Below are 24,829 nucleotides of genomic sequence, written 5' to 3'. Positions count from 1 at the left end.
GTTGTTCTTCAGCTCACAGAGATCCACCACATTACAGAGTGCTTGGATTAAATGTGTGTGTATGTGTGTGCATTTTTTAAAAAACGTGTTCTATCACTGAGTCACACCCACAGGGCTGCTTTTGAGCCAAATCAGGCCCATTCTCTGGGTTCTTTTCCTTCCTGCCTTTCTCTGTGTCAAACAATGCCAGGCTAGATGATGTAAATCTATGCCACCATTTAATCCCAAAGGACTCGGAATCGATATGATTTCTCCCATTTCACAGATGAAGACCTACACTTCTCAGGCCTGGAGCAAGGTGTGGGATCTTGCTTCTTAACTCGTGTCAGGAGTATCTGCTGAGTGAATGTTCAGTGTTGCGTCCGCTGTCTTTTTTATTGTGATAATGCATATCTAAGTTTTGTAAGAGATGAGTGGTTCCCACCCCTGTTGATGATCACCTGGCCGATGTGTTCTGTCCTCCTGTTGGAAAAGCAGGGCTTGAAGCAGATGGGAAATGATTGGTTGTGAAAACCTTCACTGTATCAGCCTAGAGAGAGCATCAAGAGAGCCTCCTGGATATGAGACCTCTCTGGACTGTTAGCTTCATCACAACTACAGAGAATCTCCTTGTGGATTTCTTTCTGCTAAGCAGCTGGACTCTGGGCATTTTGTACCTGTAGGCCAGTGTCTCCACTATGGTTTCTTTTGTTTCTGGGAAGCTCAGCCCTTAACTGCCCTCCACTGTGTTTGTTCAGTCACGATACAGACATTGCTCTGCCTTTGAACTGAGGACTTCACGGCTTCTCAGCTCAGAGATAGCAGCATTGCCTGTTGGGCTGAATCTTTTATTTTTTATTTTTTGTTTTTTTGGGTTTTTTTTGTTTTTTCGAGACAGGGTTTCTCTGTGGTTTTTGGAGCCTGTCCTGGAACTAGCTCTGTAGACCAGGCTGGTCTCGAACTCACAGAGATCCGCCTGCCTCTGCCTCCCAAGTGCTGGGATTAAAGGCATGTGCCACCACCGCCCAGCTATTTTTTTTTTAAATGTCATTCAACCTGTAAAGCTAAAACAGGACAGAAGAATATACAAGTACCTGTTAAAATAACCAAACTAAAATGGGATGGGTGTCAGCAGGGTAAGCTAAAACCATGGCTGTAACGGGTCTGTCGTGAAATATTTGTTTATACTGTGAAGATGTGTCTCTGCCTAAGGTACTTTCTGATTGGTTTAATTAAGAGCTAAGTGGCCAACAGCTACACAGGAGAAAATAGGGAATTTCTGGGCAGAGAGGAACTGGGAGGGGGAATCTAGGTGTGTGATTTCACCAGCTGACAAGTCTAACGTGCTGTACTGAGAAGTAACAGAGCAACGTGGTAGAACATGGATTTAAAAAATATGGGTTAATTAAGTTATAAGAGCTAGTTGAGGGAAAGTCTAAATTCAGGCTAACCTTTCATAATGAATAAGAAGTCTCTGGGTCATTATTTGTGGTCTGGCCGTCCAAAGATAGTTCAATAAGAAATCTTGCTACATAGGTCTTTCTTTGGATTGCCAGCTCCTGAATAATGACATGGAGACTTCTTACTAAGTATGAAAGCTTGGCCTTACTTAGGCTTGTTCCCAACTAGCTCTTACAACTTAAATTAACCTGTTTATATCATGTGACTCATTACCTCTCCTCAGTACCGTATGTCCGACTTTCTCCTCGTTTTTGCTGGCAAATTCCCACCTCAGATTTTTCCCAGAGTTTCTGCCTCTGCCTAGAAATCCCACCTATGCCCTCTGCCTAGCTATTAGTCATTCAGCTCTTTATTTAATCAATCAGAAGGTGCTTTAGGCAGGTGAGGACAGACAGACACATCTTCACAGTGTACAAAAAGATTATCCCGCAACACCTGGGTCCTCTCTAGCCCTGTTTATCTGTCTTGTTTTAGTTGGCTGATAAGAAAATGATAAAAATCATTTCAGGTGCTGGGTAGGATGCAGAAATTCCAGTTGGTAGCTCCAAAAAGAAATCCAGGTGACACAGATTTTGGGTAAACTGGATCTCCTCAGGACACTTATTCTATTTATCTATCCATCCTAAGAATTGGGGGACATGCTCAAACACCTCCATTAGTTAGTTAGTGGCTGGTTAAAAGACACCCGCATATAAAAAATTGTGGATTTGTGTCCAAGCTACTCAGGAGCCTCTCTCCACGAGCAGCCAGATTGACAGCCTTCCCAGTAGGTTGATGCACTTAGCTTGTGTTCCACTAGGACCTGCCTTTGTGCACTTTGACAGCAAACTCTCGAGAATCAGTAAGAGCCTCCCTACGAACTGATGGAGGACATGGATTCCTTCCTTAAGGTATCTGCTCTGGTCTCTGAGCCACTGGCCTCATATGCCTGCATGTTTATAGTCAATGGGGGAGTGATGTGGGAGGGTCTTCTGTTTTGTGTTGATTTCACTGGTTAATAAAGAAACTGCCTTGGCCCTTTGATAGGACAGAAAATTAGGTAGGCGGAGTAAATAGAACATAATGCTGGGAAGAAGGGAAGTTAGGCAATCTCCATGCCTCTCCTCTCTGGGTCAGAAGTGATGGAGCCAGCTGCCAGGTCAGACATGCTGAATCTTTCCTGGTAAGCCACCACCTCGTGGTGCTACACAGATTATTAGAAATGGGTTAATCAAGATGTGAGAATTAGCCAATAAGAGGCTAGAACTAACGGGCCAGGCAGTGTTTAAAGGAATACAATTTGTGTGTTGTTATTTCCAGGGCTAAGCTAGCCAGGCGGGAGCTGGGAGGGATGAAAAACAGGCCTGCCTGCAGCTCCTCTCTACAGGGGAGAGAGCCAGAGAAACATGTATAGAAATGGGGGGAGAGAGCCAGAGAAAAACTTGGAGAATTTCAGGTAAGGTTGGAAAACTATGGTTAGATAAAGCAGGGGAACACAAGACTGGCAGTGCAGGAAGGGGAACAGCGCAAGTGGGGAGCAAAATAAGAAAAGGCTAGAGGAGTGGGAATCAGAGATATTTGAGAAAGAAAAAAAGAACTGTGGCTTCCTAAGTGCTCTGTGTTTTCAGAAAGTGGATTCGTTAGTGCAGTAATAGAAGTTTAGCAGTAAGGGAAGGTGGTACGATATCAGCACTGTTTGTGAGAAGATGGAAGCCTTGTGTTTCTGACTTAGCATTTGCAATAGCTACAGCATATACGCTGGATACTATGTCTTAGGGATGGGAGTGAGAGAGGGAATCTCCAAGTTGGGAATGAATACAATCTACTATTGGAAGACATTGGATTCCATGTTCCTGTTGCATGAAGAATATTTACATTGCTGGTATACAGACTCCTATAACGAAATACCTCAAGCTATGTATGCTATGTATAATAACAGTCTAGTTCTCAAAGCTCTGGAGGCTAAAGGAATCTTCTTAAAGTCACAGAAGATGCTATGTGGTGGTTCTGCCTCTTGTTCATAGGTGTGCTCTTGTGGTAGGAGGGTCAAGGGAGCACACTGGAGCCACCACAGAGTCTCTTCCTTCATGAACTAATAACCTCCCAGTTTTCACAAAGCTGGCGCTATTGACTTTGGGGGGTAGGATTTCAGCATAGGACTTCTGAGGGTGCAAGGACCACGCAGGCCATGGAGGGAATGATGACTTATGAGATTGGGTAATCTTAACTCTTTGGCTTAGAAGCACATGAGTTTGGACTTAATAAGCCGACTGGAAGAAAGGAATGGAAGATGAAGGGCAGAAGAAGAAGGTGAAGAAGACTTAGGACCTGGCCAATGGAATGTGCCTCATACCTGATTAGATTCTTAGCCTTTGGGGTCAGCAGACATAGTGTCTATGTGTCAGGTCTTATGATAGCATTCTATAAAGAAGAAAAAAAGGACCAAATGGCAGGGTAATGTGACCCTTTTTTTTTATTCCTAAAGGAGCAAAGGGATCTTCCTAACTGCTCAATCAGAAGCAAGTACAGGGTCAGAGCAAGCACCTGGGAAGCTGAGACAAGGTAGATGAATGCGGCCCAGCAGGGGGTCACAGGTGGACTGTTGCAAGTGCGGCAGTAAGTTAGGAACTCAGGAGCATCCTATTGCCCTCTTGCTCCGAGGGAAGCTCAGGTCCCCTTTGGGCCTGCTGACTAGAACACTCTGTGGTCTTCCCTGCAGGAAAATAGCCATGATGTGTTGCTTAGGATTCCCAGCTTGGGTGTTTTTAGAGCAAGTGAGAAACTGATGCTAACAAAGCTCACTGAATACAGACTCTTCCCAAATTACAACAGTTAAGCCTCGCCTGGTCCAATGCTGGTATTACTTTTAAAAGTAACACACTTCTTTTGGAATCTTTGAGTGTGTGGTCACCTTTTTTAGAAATGAGAATCTTATCATTTCTTTATTCATTACTGTTGCATTTTTGTATGATGTATGGGATGCACATGTGCCATGGTATGTGTGCAGAGGTCAGGGAACAATTTTGTGGAGTTAGTTCTTTCCTCCTATCTTCATGTGGGATCCCGAGGAGATCTGAGGTCATCAGACTTCGAGGCAAACAATTTTACCATCTTGCCAGCCCGGGAACCTCACTGCTTTCCACAATTACATTTCATTAATTTATGTAACCCCAAAAGAAATTCTGCGGTTCTGGTGTCCGCACATTCGGGAATGTGTCTGTGGATTGAGTCAGACAGACTGGCAAGACGATCTCTGCCGGGACAGGATCTTCAGAGGTCAATGCCGCAGTCCCTTGTCTTCAGTATTACTGATAGGTAGGTGTGTACCCTCAAAACCTCCAGATGGCCCATTTCTGAAATGTGTTTTAGGGGCATTTGCTCTGTGCATTTAGAGCCAGTCGGTATGTTTGTTGGTGTTTGCCAGTCACTGAGTGTTGACTTTGGTTTTTTAGTAAACTTTAGTTAACTTTGCTTTGGGTGTCGTATCTGCTACCTCATTCTCCCCACCTTGACTTCTACTATAGACTCATAGCAAGCCCACTTACTAGTTCTGCTGAGGATTAGAGTACCAACAAGGAGCAGAGGCCATACAAGTTTCAAGGGTCATGTGTTTCTTAGCAAGACCTAGTCACATTTAATTCAGACTCTTCTTTCTTTGTACTTCAGAATTATAGATGAATTTTAAACTTTAGTAGAGATCAAGTTTTGTTTGCTTTATATGTATGACTCACCAAGACCCACAATTTATGGCTTTATTAAGACAGTCATACTTTACATTATCTCAATTAATGAGTAATCGATTATTTTAATATGTTGTAAGTAGATTATCTCAATATACTGAGCAAGAAGTGTGGGACCTCTAATCTTCCTTGTCCGGGAGCCCCAGTAATATATGAATAGGGGTGTGTGTATGTGTGTGTGTGTGTGTCTGTGTATGGACCTGTTTTTATCTAGGCACAGCCTCAATAGATGCATGGTTTTGTATGTAAGGAATTCCAGTCCTTCTGGGAGCAGCTCCTCTTCTTTGCTTTGTATGTTCTCTATTTAGTCATGTTTTCAACTCATGACTTTTCTGGCCTTGGTGCCACCCCATTCAGCCTCTCCTCCCATGGATGTATTTTGGTGCCACCCCATTCAGCCTCTCCTCCCATGGATGTATTTTTTAACACCTGCAGCATCCAGTCTCTTACTTAGGTTATTTAGAAACCCCCAGAACACCCTGGAAACGAGAGATCTTTGGGTGAGACAGGGGCAGGGAGAAGCTGACCGCCTTAGGACATGACTGCCCAGGCAGCAGGTATGGAGTATGTGAGCCATTCTTCTTAGCCTAACGAACGGCCAGAAAGACAAAGGTTGTCATCACTTCCTCAAAGGGGTGTGCACACATGTGACTCGCTTTGTGCCAGTAGGTACACATTGCCATCATGGTGGCACAATTAAGCACGACTTCCCAACAGGACATTTCAGTTGCCATACTGTATCAGTTAGCCATGACAGCATACCACAGACTATGATTTAAACCATTGGCACTCCTCACAGCTCTGGCGACTGACCATGTTAGATCAAGGTGTGGCATCTTTGGTTTTCTTCTGAGCCCCTTTCTGTCTTGGAGACACCCATCTGTTTTCCCCATGACGGTCCTGTGTGTACCTGTGTACAGCAGTCCTATAGGATCAGAGCTCACTCATATGACTTCATCTTGCTCATTTTGTCTTAATTACCCCTCCAAAGGTCCTGTCTCCACATTCTGAGGTATTGGGGATTAAGACCCCAATTGATGGATTTTGGATCAAATAATTATGGGTGTAGCAGTTATGAATTGTTGTGTATAACGTACAGATGTAGCTAGCCTTTCAGCTGTAATTCACGGTGAATGTGAATTGAGCCTCAATATGAGGCTCATTACTCTTTGAAAGCTGCTGCTGATTTGTCTATGTCTAATTGGCCACTGGCACATGTGAGGCCTCGAAGGACTTCGCCTCCTTGTCTCCCAGTCATAGACCCGTGTCCTAGTTTACCAACATTGTCAAAAGAGAGGATTAGACACTAACGGTGAAAGTACAGAGTGAAGAAACAAGAAGTAATTCAGAATGCGAAAGTGGTTGTGTTAGGAGATCTGAGATGCCTGCAGGAGTCCTGGACCTCTGTGGAGGTACCGCACACCCCATCTAGAAATAGACCGACTGCTGTAAAATCCCAGTAAAGACATCAAAACATTATTTTTCCCCCATTTAAATTGCACTAGGAACAGGAAGCTACTTGTGGCTCACATTGAGCATTCTCCTCTAGATGGAAGACCACAGTGATAATAATTCCCAGACAATTTGGTATTCAGGCAAAAGTGCAGAAGTTAGTTGATTTACTGACGGAAAACTATAATGACATAAAGATTGTAGAAGAACCTCTTCTAAGTTGGGGAAAGGAGTGTATACATTCGAAGCACATTGAGTGAATTCCTCAAAGAACAGATACAAACCCGAACGTAAAAACAGAAAGAGCCTTAGTGGCATTGCTATAGCTTAAGATTTACTGGGGTTGAGGCTGGGGCTTTCCTCTCTCAGAGAGCCTCAGACCACTACACTTTGATGTCTTGTGTTGTTTTATGTGTGTGTTCTCCTCCCTCCTTATTGGGCTATTCATGAGCATTCTTTGCATCTGATTCAAGCAGAACAAGTGCCCCATTCTTAGCACAGGCTCGTTGCTTTAATGCTTTCATCCCCAATGAGTGAGTGCCTCGGCAGGAGAACTTGTCATGTGGTAGTAAAATGTGACCCTGGATCAGGGCTCAGTAACTCTCCTGGACCAGCCCAGCCCAGAGACACCTGGTAGAGATGGTTTGGCACAAGCCTCGCATTTGTGAAGGTGTCTTGGTGTATCTTCCTGGGTAATCTCCAAGTGTGGTTACAATCTTAATCAATGCACTTTTTCCTGTCATTGTTAATGAGAGTTACCCTCAGTAAGCAATGACTTGTTACACCAAAAAAACCCTGCTCTTTGTCTTTCCTTGAACTAGAGATGACCTAGGCCTTCCTGGAGAGCTCAGGGGAAAAATGGGCAGAGGTCTCAGCAAAGTGTGACTTGGTAGTGGCTGGATCAGAGGTCCTGGGACACAAAGGTTGAACAGCATTTCTTGTTGCCCATTGTTCCTCTAAGGATCTCTCAGGGTGACAGACTCTCTGATTCTTTTGTTCTGCTCCATAAGTTGGGACACTGCATGTGCCTGGCTATAAGTTCAGTCTCAATGGTCTTGTGTGTTTGGTGGGGTCCTTGGGACCAGACGTTTTGGAAGTGTCTGTCCATAAAAAGTTATTCCTGAGTAGAGCATTGAGCTTCAAACTGCTCAAAAGTGGGGGTGGGGTGAAATGGGGGAGGATGAGGGGGTGTCATGGCATGTAGCACAGGGTTAAACAGCCTTAAACTTGTGACCAGTCTCCCAGGGTTCTGAGATCACAAGTGTGTGTCATCACACTCTGCCTGTGAGTGGGTTCTTCGTGGATTTGGTGGCCTGGGATAGCTTTTCCTCTTCCTGTACTAACTTTCCTGTTTTCAATTCCACACTGAAATGATGTACTTACATACCTCGGCTTTCTTTGTTACCCTGCATCCACCCCAGCTCTTTAAATGGCCTCCTATGCCACCAGGGAATACCTTGGTTCACTTGGCTCTCATAGTGACCTGAGGCTGTTGAACAGAAATTAGAAAACTCACTGTATCAGAAAAGGCAGTATGCCACGACTGCTTGCTTCCCATCCAGGTTGAGGGCCAGCATTTTAGTCCAGGTCAGGGAGAGCTGCAAGTACAGGTGACTTTCAAGTTGTCTGACAACAAATGCTCGCAAAATAAGCCATAATCCCAGCACTCTGGAGGCTGAGGCAGGATGATGACCAGTTCAAGACCAATGTGGGCTCCATGCCCACACCTGTCTTCAATAAATGGGGGTCTGCCCATTGAACAAATGTGCCTGCCATCCATCCATCCATCCATCCATCCATCCATCCATCCATCCATCCATCATGTCACAGTCTCCATTCTACCATCATGTGGGTAGAATCCCATTTTGTGAGCTGCTTGGGCTTCAGATTAACACATCTCTTGACAATGCGAGGGGCGTTTGTTAGCAAACAGGCAATCTGAGAACAGGTATGCTCTCTGTGTGGGTATTTTCTTACATCAGTGGGCATTTCCTCAGGAACAACGGTTGGAGGTAACCGGATAAGTAGGGCTTCTTGAGAGGGTTTATAGTCACTGGGCAGGACAAGACTGAACGAGCCACCTGTTAGAGTACTGAAAGATGTGAGTTCCATGGGAAAATAGCCAAAAATGTCCCTGTAGCACGCGCTTTGTGCTGAGGCGGTGGCGACACGGATGGGCCTGCAGTTGTTGGGATTCTTCTTCTCAACATGCAGAGGATTCGACTTTTTAAAGCCGTTTCTTTTAGTAAGATTACATACAGAAGGTTTGTTTCTCACCATTTTAAATTCACATGTCAGCAAAGTGAAGTCCATGGCAAATCGTATGCAGCTGTCAACAGCAGGGCTCCTTTATTGGCCCCAACCCTGCAGCCCAGGTGATCACTGAGCTCCTGTCCTGTGAGTGGCAGCTTGCAGTATTTGTCTGGAGGATTTCCCTGGAGGGTATTCAGTTTTATGTACACCTTTCTTAAGTCTTTGCTTTTGGAGATGATAATAATCGAAACCTTAGCTGTTGGTCTAGGTCCTAGGTCTGGAGATCTAGCACCCGCGCGCTCTTACACCCTGTGACGGAAAGACAGTTTTGTTGTTACTATTTCATATTATAAGAACGTGCCTCCCGATGGAACTGTAAATTCTCTTGAAAATTCTACATTTTGGTTGTTAGCATTACTCTTCAGGTTTGGGAATCATGTCTGTGTTCCTAGTGGTCAGGGTCTTGGGGCTGAAGGAACCTGATTTAGCCTCTCGGGATTTTACCCACAGCTTTGGAGATATGAATTGTCCCCATAAACACTGCTATTTAGTTGTTTTGTAGTTTTTCTTCACATCCTTTCTGTAATGCAGAGGCTCTGCCCCCCCCATGTATGCGTGTTTTGTTTCTCTGTATCTCTCCTCCCTCCCTCCCTCCTTCCCTGCCCCCCCCCGTATGTGTGTGTCTTGTCTGTCTCTTTCTGTGTATATGTATGTCTTGTGTCTCCTCTGTATATGTCTTGTCTCTGTCTCTCTTTCATTCTTTCTGCCCGCCCCCCCACCCTCCACGCCCCCCACTCCCCTCTCTCACGCCCCCATCCCCCCAACTAGAGTCCCTAAAGGAGGAGCCTCCACCACCACCCAGGGGAAAAAGAGAAATTCGTACTAGGGATGGGGTACAACAAATATCAGATTTACTGTCAGAACATTCCCTTTGTTTTGTTTTTGCCCCCCCCCATTGATAGTCTAGTGATTCCCATAATTGCTGTATGTATCTAGAGATGGGGGGGCATGGTGAGGGGGCCCTGCCACGCTATCTGGTGCATTTAGAGGCAAGTGTGGGAACAATGGGCAGATTGCCTTTTTGTTCACATGCCCCTGTTTACCTATTCACAATTGCGCATTCGCTTCGCTGTGATGGGGGGACGTCACGTGTAACTCCACCTCAAACCCCCACCCCACTCCCAGCTGAGAAGGAGCATAATGCCTGCTTTCTAGACCTGCCGTCATTCAGTGGGAGATGTAGTTGGCGTGTGTCAGGATGACAGAGAGCCACGATGGAAGCCAGCACGTGTGGCCGGTTACCGCGGCTGCCATGTGCTTGCAAGCGTCCAGTGTCTGCTCCAGAGCGGCTGTTCCTGCATGGCCGCCTCCTGCCCATCTTCATCAGAACTGCTGCTTTCTTAAGAATCATTGGAGAGCAAGCCTGTCCCTCCCTTGCTTCTGCATGCACATCCTGTTTCGTGAAAACGTATTTTTTTTTTCTTTTGAGCAAAATTGAAAGAAAGAAAGGAAAGCGAGAAAGGAAGGGGGTGGGGGGAAGAAGGTTGCCATCCAGTGGAGGAAGGCGTAATTTCCAGCTTCATTCAGGAAAAAAAAAAGAAAGAAAGAAAGCAGGCAGGCACACACACGCACACGCACACACGCACACGCACACCCGCAGGCTGAAGTATGCTTAACTCTTTTAACTTGGCCGGGCCTTTTTAGCACCATATGGGGTTCTTTCGTGACATCCGGAGCCACATGAGTGCAGTGTGCCTTTAAGGAAAGAGGTACCTCACCAAACTTCCCTGTAGTTGTGCCTCACCATTTAGGTAGGGAAGGAAAGTGTTAATTTCTTATTTGTACACTTTTTTTCCCCCGACTTCCTTCCTATTCACTTCATTAAATCTAGAGGCAGTTCAGCATGGGAGCCGTCTGTATGTTGAGTTAGGGCTCGCACTCGTGCGCAACACGTCACCAGTCGGAAACTGGGGGTTTGCTCCTGTGATTTATTTCATTATTGTGCTGGTAAAAGGTTTGGAAGGGAATTCTTTCTGGGGGTAATACTTTTAGCTTTGTGTAGCAAGTTTTTTGTTTTGTTTTTGTTTGGTTTCTTTTCTTCCTTTTTTTTCTTTTTTGATACCGCCCCCCCCCCCCAGCTAAGTTGTCCGTTGAGCTAGCTTAACAAATAATATTTTTTTTAAAGCAGAGAAGCCCCCGTAATTTCCCTTACATGCAAGAGAAATCTTAAGTCTAACTCTTGAAGTACGAAAAGCATTGGGAAATATGGAGGGAATTGATTTCCCATAGAAACCACAGAACCTGAACCCTGCATAGAGATGTGTTCCGGGTCTTTGGGGAGGAGGGAAGATTTTTTTGTAGCTCTCTGCATTCCTGCATAAAAACCTTAATTTAAGGGGAATAATGGTCAGTACTTTGTGTGTTCTCCTGTTAACTCCAGAACCTAAATTTAATAAGAATCTGCAGTATTAGCAGCTGTAATAAAAATTTGTTTGACTAGTTCTGTTTGCAATTTAATTTGTTTTTCCCTTCTTAGGTACTCACAGACGCAGAGATTTTAAAGTCCAAATATCCCAGGCTTAAGCTTTGCTCCCCCTTTTCCAGAATTAAGTGGGGAGGGGGTTTAGAGCAGAAATACTCTTCTCAGCACGTCCCCCCTCCGCACGGAAACCACTGAAAAGAAAAACAATGAAAAATTTTTGCAGTCTGAAAACCGAAAGTGAAGTATCACAGCTATTCAGGATTTTCTTTACAGAGAAAAATAACACTGTATTAAAATACAGGAAGCTGAGACCATGCACCTCGCTCTTACTTACATGCATTTAGTTTGGGGGGGGAGAGGTGTTTTTCTCCTGTGTTAAAAATCGTTTTAGACTGCTCCAAACCCGCAGCAGATCTTTTCTGAAAAAAAAAAAAAAAAAAAAGGAAAAAAAAAAAACCCGACTAAGATGAAGCATAAAATACAACAAAAAGCATATCTTGCTTTAATCTTTTAAAAATACATTTAAATATTCATTTGTTTTCTTATTGGCTTAATTGTTAAAATGCAAGCAAGAATCAGAAACCACCTGAGCTAAAATCTCTAATTCTGCCGCCTGGAATAATAAGGGGGGGGAACAATATGATAAGTAGTTGTCAATATTAAAACAGGCTGGAGGAGGAAGGCTTGGGGCCTGGTCGTAGGTAGAATGAAACAGCAGATTTGAGTATCCACAATCCTTCCAGTATTAAATTTTCAGTAAAATAAAATTACTTGTATATGAAAACATAGCCTTTCCCAGCTCTCTTTTTTTTCCTGATCAGCTGATGAAGAGACTAGCAGCTCGCTGCTTTGCTGGCTTGTTAATTTTGTCCCCACTAACTGTGATTTCCGATAGCCGGCCTGCTGATAGTGGTAAGGTAAATATCCTTTTTCGTTGCCGTCTTGAAGATTCAGTAGAAACTACATCCCAGGCATGTGTAGGTGTGTAACACATCAAAAGCCGGTGTTCTCCGTCTTTCTGTGTGCAGCTGGGTGCTGGAGGAGAGCAGTACCATTAACTGTTGACGGGCTTGCATGCTGTATTTATGATTAGCATGTTCAGCCCCCAAGATATGCGGGACAATTTCTCTGTCTTCTCTTTGCTTAGCTGCAGTGTGTTTAGCTGTGTAGTGGGTGTCCTGCTTTTAGGCAAATGAATATTAATGGAATAATGGGGAGCTTTTTTTTTCTTTCTTTCTCCTTTTTCTTCATAACTCATCAGGTCTCGCCTCCTTCATAGTGGTTAACTGAACACCGTAGAATCGTGATGGAAAATGTCTTTTGATTATTAAGGCCTGGCTCAGGCTGTCCCTTAGGATTCTGTCTGTGTGCATGTTGTTTCTGTGGATTAGCACATTGGAGAGTGCATTGGAAACATTTTTTTTTTTTTTTATCCCACTGGCATTTTTAACATGCCAGGTTGTGTTGTGTTCTGTAGCAGGTTTTCTTCACAAAACCTTTCTTTTTCAGGAGGCATTGTACATAAGTGAAAGAAATTATGTCTGCGCTGTAATCACTCTTTATATTGATTGTTATACTCACATGATCATAAATATTAGCCATGTTTGGTGCTGTAGAGAAATGAAGGTAATTGCCTTATGATTAGAGCTCTTTCAGCGAGGGGAGGATTGATTAGCATTTCCATACTGGAGGCTATAGCGAGAGGCCGGAGGCACAAGCAGCAACTCCAGTTATTTGTGTGAGAAAGCAATCTCAAAGTGTCATTTAAAAAAATTTTTTTTTTAAGAGAAAATTTCTTTTCCATGGTCAGATTTTCTTTTGTCTGTTCCCCCCCCTTTTTTTCTTTTTTCCTTTTTGTCTCTTAATTTTTCTTAATAAGTTTCGAGACTTACCAGGAGAAAAAGAAAAGTTTGAACTTGTGGGTCCTGTCACGTGGCTCTTTTAGCCTTTTCTGAACAGGTCCCCTTCACACCTGGCCGTTTTTATAGCTATTTTATTATCTCTCTGTATTAGTGCTGCTGGCTCTGGGTTAAAGCAAGCGTTTGCAGGTAATTGGAGAAACGTGCTTTTGCTGTTTGTGAGTTGTGTGTTTTCTCTAGCGGATGATTTCACTGCTTCTACCAAGGAGTGTGGCTTCATCCTTCCTGTCTGTTCCCGTTTACTCATTTCTACGTTAGAACAAAAATCTGGATGGAATCGTTGATTTATGTTGTGACTCATGAATAAATTGGTGTAAAAGCTTAAAGGTCGGGGCTCTTGTGACTGCAGAGATACATTCTTAGGGGATTATTTTATTTTCTTCATGTGCCCCTGGTTTTGTTTATCATTACTGTCCTGGCAATAATGACGCCTTTAGAGTATTTTGCTTATATCGAGATAAATTTTATGTGGAGTCAGTCATATGCAAGCTCTTGAATGTATAGATACTTTAACATCTGCCATCCTTTTTTTTTTAAAAAATTAATGATTTAGGCCTTACAATAGACTTAGGTTAAAAATGTATTTTATCTAGTATGGTGGTGGCTCTCTCTCTTTCTCTCTTTCTTTCTTGATAGATGGCTGGTTACTTTTAGTTTTAGTGAGTATCATTTTATTCTAATTATTCAAAATGCATGTGTCTCTGCCTCTTACATTGTAAAGGTATGGGTAGATTTGTCTTGGTTATTTCCTTACTTGAATCTCTTTCCTCCTTCGTTTCCGCTTCAACAGGCCATCGAAGACGGCAATTTGGAAGAAATGGAAGAGGAAGTACGGCTGAAGAAGAGGAAGAGACGAAGAAATGTGGATAAAGAACCCGTGAAGGAAGATGTGGAAAAAGCAAAGAAAAGAAGAGGCCGCCCTCCAGCTGAGAAACTGTCACCAAACCCCCCAAAATTAACAAAGCAGATGAACGCCATCATTGATACTGTGATCAACTACAAAGACAGGTGAGTGCGTGGCTCCTTCCCCACCAAGCCCATGAGTGGTAGGAATTAAGAAGATGCGCACTTGGGTCACAGGGCTCTTTCTAATTTGCAGTTTTGTCCCCGAAGGTGTGAGTTGCCTTGTACCTTGAAAAATGGCCACTAGTGGAATTTTGTATGATGTTTCGCGGTGCGTTGTTTAAGGTGATGGGAAATGATATTAGAAGACTTTGTAAAGAAATCTAATTTGGGAATGGACTCTCCAGGAGCTCTGCTGAGAGAGTTCTTGGGGTGATGGGATGAAGTTTGTTTTTTGTTTTTTTTTTTTTTTTTTTTTTTTTTGAAGTTAACTTGTTTGAAAAAAAAAATTACTGATGTATTTAAGGTAAATCTTTTACGTTAATAAAGGCCCTGTTCAAAAAAAGAAAAAAAGAAGGAGATACCTGTACAAAATTATTGTGCTTCTCTCCTTCTAATGCCTGGGTTTAGAGCATTTCAGGGAGCTGTCTTCTCTCTTGTATTACCGCTATATGTCCTCAGTGGTATTTCCGCAAATTCGCTCATCTTTCATGGACTTCTTGGGTGTGACCAATAAGAAGGCGGTGCTGGACACAAGCAAGACCACTTTAAACAGTGAACTTAATTATTTGGGAACTGAGGCAGAGACACTGCAGAATGCCAGCCATCCCTGTGCTAGCTCACCAGTTTGGCTCCGTTGGAGTTGGTCGATTTGGGTCACTTGCTATGACTTTCCTTTGAAGCAGTGGTATTTTCCTTCGAAAGCCCTCTCTTATTTCCACTGGAAGCGGACATCTCTGCTGTCTAAATTGCATGGTCGTAGATGTCAGTTCTCAGAGACCATCCATTTCCACCAGGCTCCCGTTCTGTGCTCCCGCTGAATGGCCCGAGAAGGGCTGAATTGTGATTTGGGTTTTTCCTCCTAGCTTTGGTGTATAGCATGGCAGTCAGGAAGAAGTAGCTGGAAAGGTTAAGTAGCACAATAAGTTTTAAAAAAAAAAAAACAAAACAAAAAAACAAAACTTTCCATCAGGAGTTTCGCTCCTAAGCCTCTCTGACTGTGTGGCATTTTCCCGAACCGTGATGGGGACAGGAGGAGCAAGGTCCCTTTGGAGTCAGAATTTCTTGTCTCTCTCAACCCAGCAAGCCTCTGCGCTCCTGTGTTTGATCCAGCTTCGGTGTATTCTTTTTGAAACAGTGGACATCTTTTTACATATCCTAAAGTGGCCCAAAGCACGGCCCGCATCTTCTTGGTGCAATGATGCTCATTGACAATCCATTGAGCGAAACTTGACCCCACATCCACTCTTGACCTGGAGTTAGGCTTGAATTATTTGTTTGTTTGTTTGTTTGTTTGTTTGTTTGTTCAAACCAATGATTGGTAACTCTGAAGGTTTTCTGTTCAGCCCCGGTTTACACCTCATATGGACCTCTGCTGTGAGGAAATTGTAGCTAAGTAGGGAGCTGCCCGAACCTCTCACTTCTTCCGCCATTCTGTCAGGAGAATCTAACATCTGTTTCTCTGACCAGATGTGCCCGGGGGTCTCTGGCAGGCCTTTGATGGTCACACTGCTTCCTGAGTTAACCTGGGTCTGCTGTAACGCTAAGAGGGACTGAGGGACTCTGTGGAGATTTTAATACTGGGCCTTTGAGTAGAGGCCGTTGATGCCATTGTCTTTCATCGCCTATGGGGTCAGCACCTACTCATGTTGCGAGCAGATTGTTTGGTTTGGCATTATAGTTGTTGGGGAGGCAAGTTCATAATGGTTCGTTTCTGTCAAGACCAATCCCCCCCACTTTGGAAAAACTTAAAAATATGGCAGCATCTGTCCAATTTTCGGGAGTGGGGGGCTCAGCAGGAGGGAAGAAATGACTATTCTCTCCACCTGCTGCTCATGGGTGATCTCAGCTGTCGCCATCCCTACCCCCAGTATGGAGTATGAGCTGCCTGTTGTTGACGGGCTTTGCATAGCTCATTTACATTGTCTGCTGGCTGCCTTTGTGACATCCTAGTGTACATGACCACCACAGACTTCCCCAGAGCCCATTCCCACCTACAGAGCTATGTGAACCTGAACGTAACTCCTTTATTTCTGGGGAGGCAGACAGAGCTCAGCGGCTCCCAGAACAAGCTCCGTGAGCCTCAGCTACATTTAAACCTTGACTCTGGTGCCCCTGAGCTGGCAGACTCTTTACCTTCCCTGATCCTCAGTTTCCCGGTGCGCACAGCAGAATGAGCCCTTCCCTAGCCTCTAGCATTGTTGTCCTGGGCAGTTAATATAACCCCAGAATCTTTGAATAGTTTAGTGATTAATAATCAAGCTTTCAGGCTGCTTGCAGTTAATCAAAGCAGGTGAAGGGACCTCTGAGCCCAGAGAAGAAAGTGTCCTTGCTGATACTGGTTTCCATGGTTTTAGTGCCAGAAACAGAAACTGCGGTTTCACCGGAACTGGCTTCTGAGCATGTCTCTAGTTGTACTGTAGGCAGAGGCTATCTAAATATTACAGCATGTGGATATTTAATGGCCGTTCCTCTTTTCCTGACTTTATTTATTTGCTTATTGAGTTCTCCTTGAAAAGTGCCCACCTAAGACTCATTTTTGTTAGTTCCTGCATTTTTAGGTACTTTCTGGAGATCGTATGCTAAATTTCCACCACTGCATGTTCCGTGTATATTTCATGTCAGTGATCTTCTAGAAAAAGCAACGGACTCTATTTATATTATGTATTTCTCTTACCAAATTTGGTTCTCAAGTAGGAGGCGCTCAAATTAGGAGGGCCTTAATTAGATACAGTGTCATATTTTTGGTTCCTTTTAGAAAACCTACTGGAAAAAAAATGTACATCTTGCTGTGTTGAGGTTTCTCCAGCATTAGAGTCAGTTACTAATACAGTAATTCAGCCCATCTAAAGAAAAAAATGCTCCCTGCACTAAACCCATCCAGTATTTGGGTACCAATGGCCATGTAGCGGGGCAGTATATTGCGTGAGACCTCCATCTCTGTTTAAGTGATACAGAAGAAAGATTAATTAGCTCTCAAGAACGGTTGTTTAAATGTCCTTGCACGATTCTGGGACAGATGTGGCTTGATATTTCCACAAAGACTTAACATAATAATTTAAGTGTTTATTTATTGCTTTTTATTTCAAAGCATGAGAGTTTAAAAATGTGACCCTGAAGAGCCATCGACTCTGTGACTCACAAATGGATGGTGGTTAGGTAGTACAAGGCCATGGCTACTGGTTCCTCTCTTGTTATTTCTCCCAAATAGAAAACCTTTATCTCACGTTGTACCAAAGACTTTGTTTTGGCTTGGTGGGCATACTTTGTCTTCTGCTTGTTTTGAAGGCCTTTAAAGCTCCCATCTCACCCTCTATACTGTTTGGCACGGGACACTCTGTTTCTTTGGAAAGGGTTCATCTTCCATTGCCCCTCTGCCCTGAGTTGCCATGGAAAATAAGCTGATGCCTGGTCTAGCAGAGCTCTTTCAAGTCGCAGGAAACAGCCTGCAGTTACAGGAATGACAGGTTCCTAGGGACAGCCTTGAAATTCTGGGCTTTGGCTTTACCTGGTCTGGTCTCCGGTGACTTGGATACAGCAGCACTGGTGATGGAAAGTCCTCCAGCCTGCAGATATGCATCCCACATGGGACACAGTTTCAGGAGGAACCTCTCGATGCTGCAGGATCGGCTTAGACAGGGTAGACCTTTGCCATGTTTAAATCCTGTCCACCAAATCTTAGCTGTTTATTCTACAAATTTTTTCAGAGACTACGTCCAGACTTGTTTCATGAAACGTCCTTTTAAAATGGTTCTAAACTGGCAACTTTCTTCAAGTAGAAACATACCCTTTTATTCCCCGAGTGACACTTAGAGCCCTCCTTAGACGCATTCTACTCTTGTGTTGACCCATCTGAAACATGCACCTGCGCGCTGTGCCCTGAGAGGATGGGGTAGCTGGCTTGCTTATTCTGGACACCGCTGTTCTCTGCACATGGCTCAAGAGCTTCTTTGCCTTCTCCAGCATCCTTGACACAGAACCCGCTGATGTTGGACACGTAACACACGCACCGTGCAGGTCTTTTCTCAATAGCTGCTAACTTTGGCCTTGAGCTAATAAGCGGTGGTGCTATTGCTCAGCAGCCACTATACACTGAGTTCACTAGCTCAGGGCAACTCCATCCTGCAGTCTACGCTCTTATCATTAACGTTGCTTGCTTCTTGTTCTTTAAACAAGTATTGCTTGTCTTCCTGAGGTTTCGTTTTTTGTTTTATTTTTCTGTAAGCCTAAGATGTGACATAAACTATTGCTCACATGTTTGCAAAGGAACCAGGACAAGTCTCTGTGACATGCCCTTGCCATCGGTGCGGGTTGATGTGAATATATTGACCAGTAATCCTTGAAGTTGGTCAAGTGCCATTGAACTCACGTGGCCAACCTATCAAGTCACCCACATTCATCTGTCCCTTCTCAAGGTTATCAGGAAAGACTACAACCAAATACACCGTGTGTTGGTAGGCTTTCCCATCTATCAACCTAGAAACCCTGCTGAAAAAGTGAAATGAGGTTAGCCTGCCTGCCATGGCTCTTTCAAAGACACCCCCTGCTAGTTCTTAATGATGTTATTTATCTTTGCTAAGTAGCCCCCTGGCCTCTGAGTAATTTAGTCTAAGTTCTCAACAAGGGTCAACATGAAGCCTTACAGTCTCGGGTTTCATTTCTCATTTCAAAACAGGGATATTTGCAGCTCAGCTCTCCAACCTCTGCCTCCATCTCCACTGTCTGCGGTTTCCTACACAGGGTTAGCAGAAGCAATCTACACTTTCAGGATCTAATTTGTTTGCAGCTGAACTTGAACTTATTTGAATCACCTTGATACATTCTTTTTTAAAAAAAAAAAAATCAGTTCTCCTATCAGGAGCCTCTGCTTGATTTTTCTTATACCTTGCTTTTCAAACCTGTGTACTCATTCCCAAAAAATCTGGAAACGGTGGTGTATGGTGTACACACTTGTTAACCGGACCTAGGAGGCTGAGGCACAAGGACACCCAGAGTGAGGCCAGGCCAGGCAACATAATGAGACCTTGTCTCAAACAAAACAAAACAAAAAACCCTAACAATAATGTCAACAAAAAAGCAAACTAATAAAATCCCAAGAATCTGGAAGCAGAATATGCATTTGTACTTTGAATTTTTTTGTTGAATATGTACATGACTTGAAGGTACATTCCGTCAGACCTGCCATCTGGGGATGTGGACCTGAGGTCCAGCTCTAATGATGGCATGAAGCAGTGGGGAAGGCAGGAGATTCTGCTTGGCTAGTCCAGTTCGAGGCTACAGTGCTACCAGACAGTGCAGAGGCAAGGCAGGTACTACCTTCCTGGACATGTACCCCCATCCCCACCCCGTTCCGGTTTTAATAAGCCCTTAGTGATAATTTGACCTATGGTGAAGTTTACTGTTTTGAGTTCCAGCAATGGACTGCTCAGTCTAGCCATGGGGTCCTCATCCCAGGTTCCTCTCCTGCCTCTGCTCTGCCCATGCGGGAAGACAGGTGTGGGCTGCTGCTGTAGGCAGGAAGTGGAGGAAGGCAGAATCAAGAGAGCCCCACTAACACCACAGCCCAGAGGCACTGAGGTTTGTTGTTGTTTTTTGAGGGGAACAGTCATCATAACGACACTTTTCGTAAAAAAACAAAGGGACAACACCCCCCCCCCCGCAGTATTTCTCTTATTTATTTATTTATTTATTTATTTATTTATTTATTATGTACACAGTGTTCTGTCTTCATGTATGCCTGCAGGCCAGAAGAGGGCGCCAGATATCATTACAGATGGCTATGAGCCACCATGTGGTTGCTGGGAATTGAACTCAGGACCTCTGGAAGAGCAGTCAGTGCTCTTAACCTCTGAGCCATCTCTCCAGCCCCCCCCCCCCCCGCAGTATTTCTTTACATTGTAACACTTTTTAAAGGATATGGCCTGTTTTAAACCCAATCACAATTGTCCTTGTTTAATCCCTACATATACTAGGAAGTATTTTGTAGTCACTGTTTGTAAAGAACCAGTCCGTTCTCCAAAAGGGCTTGTTTAGAGCTGTTGCTTTCTTTCAAGGTTTTCCCTCCCAGAGTTCTCCTTAAAAGTTCACTGAGGTGTGCCTGGGTTCGAAATCTTCCACTAACAGCTTGAAGGCGTCTATCCAGGGGATGGCTCACACCACAGTGCTTACTGCCTGCTGCCTTTCGAAGCAAACTTACAAAGTACATCCACAAATTCAAATCTTGGACATAACTTAGCATCCACTATGGACTGTGCTTTCATGTTTTCCCCCAAGCCAGTCAGGTTCCTGACCGGGATCAGAATGACTGGAATTTGTTCTGTTAGAATCTCCTTCTTTTAGTACTTGGCCCCTGTGTTAGGCTGCAGCCTCTGTTGGTCTCCGGTCGTAGAACGCGGGCCTGACTTTCTCTGAATTATTAACAATATATTATATAAAATGCCTGGCATGATGTTTGTCCTTCCCATCTTCCTCTCCTTTGGCTGCTGGACCTTCTGAGCAGACCTAGGTCTGCTTTGGCGTCTGCGCCAATGTCATCAACCAGAGGTCCCAAATAGAAAACAACGTCCCTTTCCACACCTCACTCTAACACTCAGATACAAAGTCTCTTCCCCACATAGGGTCTCCAAGGCAAGCCTCCTCCTGCATCTTCACGCACTGTCTCCCCAGACCCCGGAACGACTGCCGCTCGCTCGTGTGGGAGGCCAGCCTCTCATCTCTTGCTGTCCTGTCTTCTCTCTGAGGCCTGTATCTAAATCTAACCATGTCTTCCTGTTCTTTAAGAGCCTCCAGATTTCAGACTTTGGAAAAGTAGGCTTTCGTGTTGTAAACCTAGCAGCCTTACAACTTTGGTTTCTGGCGTGGCCCTCCCTGTCCTCAACTGGATTTCAGACATCCCGTTTAATGCTGTATATTTGGAGTTTTGCATGCACTCTCATACCTCCACTGCGTAGTGTTGGCTGACCCTGTCCAGTTGTCTCCTGCTTTGGGTGAAGCAAACAGTGGTCGTGCAGAGGTGGGCTGGCTTGGGTCTGCCCCAGGAGACGGCTGGTTTGTTCTAGAGCATAACCCAGATGGGATGGAGGGATGGAGGGCTTCCCGAGGCGTTACCCACCCACCCAATTACCCTGCCTCCGCTCCCACACAGAAGGCCACCTATGTGTTAGTGTCCAGAACTGTCAGGTAACCCTCAGCGAGTGCCTCAAATCCACTCTCAGTCAAGAGTGCTTATTCAGTGATCCGTTGAAAATAAGAGACTGGGAAAGGAGAGTCTGTTTTGTGACCAGAATCTAGGCTGCTGCCTGGAATCCGTTCCTGTGGTGGACGCTGTAAACAAGACCACCTTATCTAGTTTGTAGTCAGGAGTTGTCTTGGTAAGTATGATCCCTGTTGTACAAATGAGAGGCCAGACAAGACCAACACACCCCTAACGTGGCTTCTTATTCTCCACTGCTCTGGGAGCTATGAGTGGAACACCACGTGTGGATAGAAACGGAACAGGGGAACAAGGAGACACAGAAAGGGCCCTAAGATGTTGGGAAGCCGTGCCCCAACCACTGTCACGTTGGAGAAATGCGTATCATTGCAGAATGGTACTTGGTGTGATCAGCTCAACCAGGCTGACTCTCAGATTAATTGCTCCAGGTCACCCAGCCTGAGGAAGGGGCTGGGCTGGGAGGAGGACACAGGTCTTCTGACTCTAGTGTTCTTTTTACTCTGCCGCAGGTGTAACGTGGAGAAGGTGCCCTGTAATTCTCAGTTGGAAATAGAAGGAAACAGGTCAGGACCTGCCTTGTATTCCCATGTCTCTAAACACAGGTATCCTTTGGTACACAAAGCAAGCCGATGCATAGGCTTGGTCTTTGGGAACCCCTTGACCTAGTCACCGCTCCTCTGCCCCCAGTTGCCTCTCCTTGGGATGGGGTTGCAGGCACACATGTTTTTAAATACCTGCTCTGCTTTTGAGGCCGTTGTGCGGTGTGCTCACCTGGAAGAGCCCACCTGTACATGTGTACCTTACAAAGTTGGCAGGAGTCATCTGGCTTGCCAAGCCTGCAGCACCTCAGAGGTAGGTCTCTGCCTCCTCTGCCCCATCTGCCCCTCATCCTGGTGTGCCCTATGGACCTTGTCATTCCGTGTTACCCAGGTGTTAAAGCTTAACGCCAAGTACTCCAAGCACTCGAGGGGACCTGATGTGTGTAACATGAACTTGGGTGCATGTTCATATTGCTGAGCATCCTGGAGTTGACTACAGTTGGCATGGGGGTTGAAGGGGCAGGTGTTTCTTGTATTTACTCCCGAGTGCATGCTGGGCTGGATTTCAGGGTCTGTGACCTTTGAGCGTCCCATCGTGGTGAGTCCTAAGCTTCCTCAGCCAGTCTGTCTCACTTTCATGTGCCTCTGCCCCGGCTGGGTGAAAAATCATAAGTGTTCTTTCCCTGAAGATGCTAGATTTCGATGGTGTTGGTTGATAGGAGATGGATATGCCCAGTTAGGAGTTATCAGTACCTTGAGGGTGGGATTTTCCTCCCTTTCGATCAAGCTGATTTGTTGAAATTATCCTCATAGCGCTTGCGTCCTGGCCTACAGTTTTGTCAAATGATCCAGTAATGTTGTCTACTTCCTCAACCCTAACCCAATCAATGCAGGATCTGATCTAGAAATGAGAAGAGAACTGAGGTTGTATCCTGTATTTCAGGATGAACAGGTCCCCATCTGTGACCGTTTAGAATAAGGCCTTAAATACAAGTCTGTAGAGAGGAAACTTGAGCAGGGTTGTTGGTGTCCAGTCCTAGAAAGCATACACACTACAGTGCCTGCTGAGCATGACCAATGATGCTCTGCCTATCATCAGGAGAAAGGAAGAATTCAGGCAGACTTGCAACAACAGTGACTCTGTAAGACTGGGCTGTTTACATAATAAAGTGACTTGCCTGGACCTAGAAAGGAAGCCCAGAGTCTAAATGGCAAAATGGAGGCTAAACACCTGCCCTGCCCCCCCGACCCCACCCCAGAGCAGGCATTTGTCTGAGTCCCTTTTCCCTTTGCTCTTCCTCCTCTCCTCCATCAAAGCAGTCATGTTACCATGAAAAAGAGGATTAATGACTTTAAAGGCTACTGCCAACCTTTGATGTCATGCCTGGGCCTTCTGAGGGTAGAGGATACAACCTTATGCAGTCAGGACCCGGATAAATCCATTTTCACTAAATACACATCTAAATGGTCGTTTTCAGAGGTTGTAAGAGTCTTGTCTGCCTCGCTTCCGTGGATGCTCTTTGGAGCTGGTGTTCTCCCATATTGCCTCCTGCTTCTTTGTCCCCCTAAGCCTGAGCGAATTGTGTGGCATTGGGAGTTGTTTTGTGATAAACTAACCCTTCTTTAGAGAAGTTGCTCAAAAATCCTTTCTTTCTGTTCAAAATCCCAACGATTTCCATACCAGTCTCTGTGTAAGTATTGAAAATGGGGCGGGGGTAAAATAAGTCGCCATAGAGCAGACTCCTGGTGAGAGTAAGGTGGAGGGACGGTGGGACAAGGAATGTCTCCGTTGGCTTGTGGTTGGCACCGGAATTAGATTGGAGTGAGCATGAGGGATGAGAGTGTACAAACCGAAGCACCCAGTAGTGTGGGCATAAACAGCTATCGAAGGAGATGTGGGTAAGCAGACTGTCTCTAGAGACATGTGTCCATGTACAGCTAGACTTCTCTGTCCAAAGAAAAAAAAGCCAGCCCCATAGGAAGCAGCAGAGCAGACCCGGAAGACAGTGAACTCCAAAGTGAGGAGCCTGAGTGTGATCTTCAAGAACTCAGGTCTCGGAGGCAGCTCCTGTGTCCTGGCAGTTGACTGTCTGGTGTCCCAAGTTGAGGATGCAGATGAGGATACATCTGGGTTCCTGCCGAGAGGATGCAGTGACCAGTGTGTGGTATGTGTTGTGGTTGGTGGGATGGATGCCGCCCACAGAGGGAACTGACTAGGCTGTGAGAAAAGAAGAGAGGATTCTAGGCCATGTCACATGTTCGTGTTGGGGCTGGTGCTCTGTTAGCATTGTGAGACAGGAACTGAATGAGGTGTGTTAGGGGTTAGAATGAGCTACAGGGGTGTTGCTGGGGAAAGGGGGAAGCATTTTTCCGATAAGGAAGTGGCATTGGGGAGGAAAATGGCAGAATACATGCTCAGAATGTCTGCTAGACGTCAGCAGGTCGAGACTGAGATGGGGCCCTCAGAACTCTTGGCTCTGTTACCTGAGCGTTTCCTGTGCCACCTCTAGGAATGGCAGTGAAAGGAAATGGGGTATACACGTAGCATTATGTATACATGTTTCTGCATACGTGCGTGTGTGGGGCGGGGGAGCCCAGCCCTGGGGGTAACCCAGCCCTACAGACTCCACAGCAGGGCACTTAAGTCATCTCCATGGCTGTTAGCAGCCCTCGATGTTGTGATTATATCATTAGTATTGACTGCTCTTTCAGAACCAGCCAACAAATTCTTTTAGACAAAGTCTATTTTT

The 24,829-nt window shown here is 45.0% G+C and overlaps 1 protein-coding gene across 5 annotated transcripts in view; it reads left to right on the top strand.

Moving 5' to 3' along the window:
• Smarca2 (SWI/SNF related, matrix associated, actin dependent regulator of chromatin, subfamily a, member 2) overlaps window positions 1-24,829 on the top strand; it is a 167,918-nt gene that overhangs the window by 128,668 nt on the left and 14,421 nt on the right. For 3 of the 5 annotated variants that reach the window (XM_057777157.1, XM_057777158.1, XM_057777156.1), the window contains exons 28-29: window positions 14,056-14,273; window positions 22,050-22,103. In XM_057777157.1, coding sequence (XP_057633140.1) covers window positions 14,056-14,273; window positions 22,050-22,103 — 272 coding nt within the window. Of the gene's footprint in view, window positions 1-12,167; window positions 12,264-14,055; window positions 14,274-22,049; window positions 22,104-24,829 lie in introns of those variants that run through there. The other 2 variants (XM_057777160.1, XM_057777159.1) reach the window with 2 other exon arrangements.

This window comes from Chionomys nivalis, chromosome 8 (genome assembly GCF_950005125.1).
Source record: "Chionomys nivalis chromosome 8, mChiNiv1.1, whole genome shotgun sequence".
NCBI lineage: Eukaryota > Metazoa > Chordata > Mammalia > Rodentia > Cricetidae > Chionomys > Chionomys nivalis.
This window is presented reverse-complemented; position numbering and strand designations above follow the sequence as displayed.